General features: G+C 37.3%; 1 protein-coding gene across 1 annotated transcript; it reads left to right on the top strand.

Moving 5' to 3' along the window:
* The first annotated feature begins 800 nt into the window (after nt 1-800).
* On the top strand, nt 801-5,385 carry LOC131036687 (transmembrane 9 superfamily member 7). The gene is made up of 7 exons (XM_057968645.2): nt 801-988; nt 2,336-2,500; nt 2,603-2,712; nt 2,845-2,953; nt 3,091-3,203; nt 3,570-3,723; nt 3,835-5,385. Exons 1-7 carry the CDS (start codon nt 887-889, stop codon nt 4,990-4,992), a joined length of 1,911 nt encoding a protein of 636 aa, XP_057824628.2. The 5' UTR covers nt 801-886; the 3' UTR covers nt 4,993-5,385.
* Nucleotides 5,386-6,040: the final 655 nt, after the last annotated feature.

The following is a 6,040-nucleotide window of genomic DNA, read 5'->3' as shown; positions in this document are numbered from 1 at the left end:
AAAAGCCTCTCCGACCCCAATACCCCCAAAAGTACAAAATCATAAACTCCCATTGTTTTACGTTAGGGGAAGAGCACTAGTAGCGGTCATAGCTATGGGGAGCACTTACTCGATCCTTCCCCTCGTTCTACTTGGGAAAGGGCTGCACACCCACAGATCTTAAAACAGTATATCGGATTTTGACAATTTTTTTTAGCTGTCTTCGTATGCGACTTAAGTACTTATAGATATTGTTCTGGCTTCTGGGTAGTAATGATGTACGATGTGGGATCAGTTATGTGCACAAAGGTAAAAAAGTAAACATTTCAAAGTGTCACCTGATACCTAATTAAAGATGTTCCCACTCAAAATCGTCAGTACTTGTGGACAAATGTCCCCATAGTTTTGCACAAATGTTCCAATAGTGGTGCACAAATGAGCCAATTATGAACAAAAAAATGACAAAAAGTGACAAAAAGTGATCCACTATTAGTAGATGTGAAATTTATTAATGAACTTTTCAAAAATTGAAACTATGATGGCTATTAAGGAGTCACTATGACAATAAATGTGCGAATATTGAAACTATGACGTCTAGGTGCTCTTCCCTATACCGTTTATCTCCGTTCTAATTTGACCAAATTAGTGGCTTATTATCATTATCATAATATCTAAGCCGGCATTCTTTAGAGGTCTCGAAAATAAAAAAATAATTTGAGAAAGGTAAAGTCCAGCTATCACACTGACCGTGAATTATATTGTAAGAAAGACAAAATCCCGGACGCGAACATATTATTAATCAGCCCTAAATTGCGCAGGCGGCATGCGAGTATAGTAATTACTAGTACCCATTTAGTGCGCACGAAAAGAGAAAAAAACCCTTCGGAGAGAGTTCTGAGTTCCATCAATGGCGTCCGGGGCATCTCTGCTCTCCTTCATAATATTTGCCTTAGCTTCGACGGCAAATTGTTTTTATCTTCCAGGGGTCGCTCCGCAGGACTTTTCAAAGGTATGCCAACGATTTTAAAGCCTTTCACCTGTGGAAAATTTTCATTTAAGAAATGTTTGCGCTTTCTCTGATCTCCATTTATTTGGGTGATTTTGGGTGTAATATTGATGTGGGTGGGTAATTTGCGAACATTAAAAAAAAGAAAAAAATGATGCAACACAGGGTTTGGAATGTTTCAGATCTAGAATTTTTGAGGCGCGTGATATCTAATTCTTATCTCCCACCCTCTACAAATGACTATTTTGAGTGCGGGATTTGTTGAACTTGTATTGCGAACCACATGTAAATCGGGACCAGCTATTTTTTTAACACTAAACGTCGATTCAACCATGAATTATAGATAAAAATACAAGATCTGGTAACACTGCATAGTAGATCAGACCTTAGGGTTTCGTCAGAAGCAGATCTTCTACTGTATAGATATAGATCCTCGATGTAGAACATTAGTAATTTTTTTCCCACTTTCACAGTGCTAACCCGCTTAGGTTTAGTAGAATATATGTAATTACTTTTTTCTTTGTTGTAATGTTTAACTGTTTCTTGGTTTGAAACACATCAGCATACATTGACGGCTTGAGGATTTTTATCGTGTTTGTCAGCTTACTTTTTAAAATTTATCTCTCTATGCATTTTTTAGGTGGCATTGATTTGTTTCAAATAGGAGCTAAATCGTTAGGTTATTGACAATTGGTGCAACGTGATCCAGATTTGGGTGTTGATCTTTCCCATTTTGCTTTCTGCTTCTTGGTCAGAAGACACTTATTTAGTGGTTACATGGAGGATGGTTGCATGTGCTTCTTAAATTTTTTTAGCTGGTGCTCCATAGTCGATGCAGATTGCAGCTAATGGGTCCCATGCGATCTGCAACTTTCCACTCTACTACAGGACTGTCGGAGTTTCCTTTTAAAATTAGAAACCAACTTTTTTTGGTAAACTACCTGAAATTTAGGCTAAAGACTGTCTGTCTTTCAATTAGACGGGAGCTTCAAACTTTCAGCTTTCTTGATAGTATCTGCCAAAAGTCTCTCCTTGACATCAGATTTTTTTTCTTCGGAGGAAGATTCTGAATTGTGTAGCTTATGCCATATGTGACCGACCGACATACAACATTGAAATTACTGTGTTAGCCCTATCCACGTGTTTTTAACCACAGAGATTTATTAGTTGTAGAAAACTGGGTTCAATTTACGGAGACTCAAATAAGAGTCTGATTCAAGATTGGCAGATCAGTTCTCAGGGGTTGTAATCTAGGATTTGGTTGAACAAGTTTACCTTATTTCTTTCATAACCTTTATCGAGGCTCTATTCCATTATTCTGCTGATCCTGGGTTTGTGTTTTTTGTATAGGGTGATGAGCTGCAGGTAAAAGTGAACAAGCTAACCTCAACTAAGACACAACTTCCTTATGATTTCTATTATCTGGATTATTGCAAGCCAAAGGAGATTGTCAACAGCGCTGAAAATTTGGGGGAAGTTCTTCGTGGGGATCGCATTGAGAACTCTCCCTATGTGGTGCGTATTTTCACTAAATTGGAGATTTCATTTTTTTTTTTTTGGCACTGTTATTTATATTCTATATTTAAGCTTCTAACATAGTAATCAAATCTATCTCAGTTTGGGATGAGAGAACACAAGCTGTGCAATTATGTTTGCAAAAAAAAACTGGATTCCAAGTCTGCAAAGAATTTCAAGGAGAAAATAGATGATGAATATCGTGTTCAAATGTAGGTTGACAAATTACATTGCCTATAGTTTTTGCGTTCAAATTATATCATTCAGTTAGATAATTTTTTTAAGCAGTGAATAGCTAAAAAATATTTTTTCTGCTTTCCTTCTTTACCTCTTTGCCAAAACAGGATTCTCGATAATCTTCCTGTGGTAGTACCCAGGCAAAGGATGGATGGAACCCCAGCATATTCCTATGAACATGGTTTCCGTGTTGGGTTCAAAGCGAGCTATGCAGGGGTTAGTAGTAGTACCTGATGTGCATGCCTGTCATGATATATATTTGCTGTAATATTCATGTGGATGTAAATCAGTTCTGATTTAAGTGCATTTCTTGAGAACTGGTTCTTATTGAGTTAATTGTTTGGCTGGCACAGAGTACAGAAGAGAAGTATTTTATCCACAATCATTTGAACTTTGAAGTGAAGTATCACACTGACACAGTGACTGATACTGCTCGTATTGTTGGTTTTGAAGTTACACCTTTCAGGTATTTATCCATTTCTTTCCATTGTATGATTTTCTGGTATTTCCTGTAAAGAAAACTCACAGCACATGGAATGTTTGGTAGCTTGATTTTATCATATTTTAAGCTAGGTGTTGGGGTGGTATAAAAAGTTAAAAACACTCATATTGATTGTGTTATGTATGGCACCTCTAGTTTTGTAATCCAAAAAGGTTGGAAAGTTGAAACATTTTTACTGTACTGATACAATGCAACACTTTTAACTATTGTCACGACTTCTACTTGCTTGTGGTTTTATTTTCCCAAGATTGTTATTTGTGTGCTTATGTCACACGTCACTTATTTTTGTTGCATGTATAGCTATTTGCTCATACATTTGATGAATTGCAGTGTAAAGCACGAATATGAGCAGCCTTGGGATCCTGAGAATCCACATTTGATAACCTGCAATGCAAATACTAAGCGTTATGTTTTAAGTTCTGATGCTCCCCAGGAGGTGGAGGAAGGTAAAGAGGTCATCTTCAGTTATGATGTCAGTTTCAAGGTATTGCAATAACTTTTCTAATGCTTTTTTTATCTGAGCTTCAGTCCACAGGAGTTATTTCAATAAATGTTATGCCCACTGCATATGTGGCTAATATGAGGGATTCTGCAGGATAGCCCTGTGAAGTGGGCATCTCGATGGGATACATATCTTCTAATGACAGATGATCAGATCCATTGGTTCTCCATAATCAATTCATTGATGATTGTCCTGTTCCTTTCTGGCATGGTGGCAATGATCATGATGAGAACTTTGTATAGGGATATTTCAAAATACAATCAGCTGGAGACACAGGATGAAGCTCAAGAAGAAACAGGATGGAAATTGGTCCATGGAGATGTGTTCAGGCCCCCTAGTCATTCTAGCCTGCTTTGTGTGTATGTTGGAACTGGTGTTCAGTTTTTTGGGATGACACTTGTTACAATGATATTTGCAATGCTTGGCTTCCTTTCTCCCTCCAACCGTGGTGGGTTGATGACAGCTATGGTTCTGTTGTGGGTTTTCATGGGTTTGTTTGCTGGCTACTCTTCAGCTCGTATGTACAAGATGTTCAAAGGCGCAGAGTGGAAGAAAAATACCCTGAAGACTGCTTTTATGTTTCCGGGTACTATTTTCTGCATTTTCTTCATACTGAATGCATTGATATGGGGTGAGAAATCATCTGGTGCTGTACCCTTTGGAACAATGTTTGCCCTGGTCTTTTTATGGTTTGGAATTTCTGTACCCCTGGTATTTGTTGGTAGTTACTTTGGGTTCAAGAAACCTGCAATTGAGGATCCAGTGAAGACAAACAAGATCCCCAGGCAAATTCCAGAACAGGCTTGGTACATGCAGCCAATTTTCTCCGTATTAATTGGTGGCATCTTGCCTTTTGGAGCTGTTTTCATTGAGCTGTTTTTCATTCTGACTTCCATATGGCTGAATCAGTTCTACTATATCTTTGGGTTCTTGTTCATTGTCTTTATTATCCTTCTGGTCACTTGTGCGGAGATCACCATTGTTCTCTGCTACTTCCAGTTGTGCAGTGAAGATTATCATTGGTGGTGGAGAGCATATCTAACTTCAGGCTCATCAGCACTCTATTTGTTTCTATATGCAATATTCTACTTCTTCACCAAACTGGAGATCACTAAGCTTGTTTCTGGTATTCTCTACTTTGGCTACATGACGATCATTTCATATGCTTTCTTTGTATTGACTGGTACAATCGGCTTCTACGCATGCTTCTGGTTTGTGCGTAAGATATACTCATCGGTGAAGATTGATTGAGCTGCTCAACACGACTAGCTGTGTTTGCCATACATTTAATTTTATGGCCAAGAAGAGAAAACAAGGTTTGGATGTGCACATGATTAACATTATTTGCAAACGTCAGGTGCAAAGAAAAGCCAGGCTTCTAGAAAGTTTTTGGTGAATGCTACTTCATGGTGCCTTTTATATGCAGAATGTCATAGCGCTTTGATTGGAGGCTACCAATTTATTGAAGCCATCACGGAAATTTCTGTTTACTTTGCATTGTACTGAAAAATTTGTTAGTTTAAAAAACATTTTCAAAACATGCATTTTGAACATTTTGACCTTGGGCCGTCTAGTCACGTGTTTTATGAGCCATCTAACACCGTGTTTTATTTTATGAATGAGATGTGCGGTGCTCTTTTCTTATTGGAATGATGTATTTTTATTCTGTACAGAAAACCATTAGTTTTAGATATTGAATCTAACTGTAGATTTGCCATCTGAGCTATTCTGTCAAAATGCTATGCGGAATTTACCTCTGATAGAAAGCTGTCATCGTGTATTGAGTATATGCCTGCAACCGTAGAAATTGGGTTATTCTCTTCAATTCACACAAGAATATACGCCCATGGTAATATTTACTGTGTTCTCAACTAACTAGAATAATAAAATACAACCAGCTCATAACAAAACAAATATTTAGTTTTCAAATTCCGTTCGCACAACTGACTGTATAATTAAATTCTATTTTTGGAACTATGGTAAACTACTTAGGATGAGAATGTTTCTCACTCGTGGGACCTTAAAAAAGTATTATGCTAAATTGTACTTTGCGATGTTCAGTTGTTATACCATAGTCAAGAGTGTTGCAATCTGTTAAATAATATTATTACCTGCAATCTAAATACAATAAAGCCTGTGCCTTGTGTTAACCATTGCCAAACGATGGCAAAAGGAAAGAGCGCTGAATTTTATGAAGAATTACTAGCTGAAAATATGAACTTATGCCATGGTAGGTTTATATTTTAGTCATAAAGCTAGTACTAGGATATGTCGTAAATAAGTCACGAGTTGTTGAATT

Source organism: Cryptomeria japonica, chromosome 1, assembly GCF_030272615.1.
Source record: "Cryptomeria japonica chromosome 1, Sugi_1.0, whole genome shotgun sequence".
Lineage (NCBI taxonomy): Eukaryota > Viridiplantae > Streptophyta > Pinopsida > Cupressales > Cupressaceae > Cryptomeria > Cryptomeria japonica.
Note: the sequence above shows the minus strand (reverse complement) of the source record. Positions and strands in the feature narration are given on the sequence as shown.

Coding starts and splice junctions, on each gene's coding strand:
- LOC131036687 (XM_057968645.2), top strand. CDS start 887: ATGGCGTCCGGGGCATCTCTGCTCTCCTTCATAATATTTGCCTTAGCT. Junction 989..2,335: donor CTCCGCAGGACTTTTCAAAG/GTATGCCAACGA, acceptor TTTTTTGTATAG/GGTGATGAGCTGCAGGTAAA. Junction 2,713..2,844: donor GATGAATATCGTGTTCAAAT/GTAGGTTGACAA, acceptor TTGCCAAAACAG/GATTCTCGATAATCTTCCTG.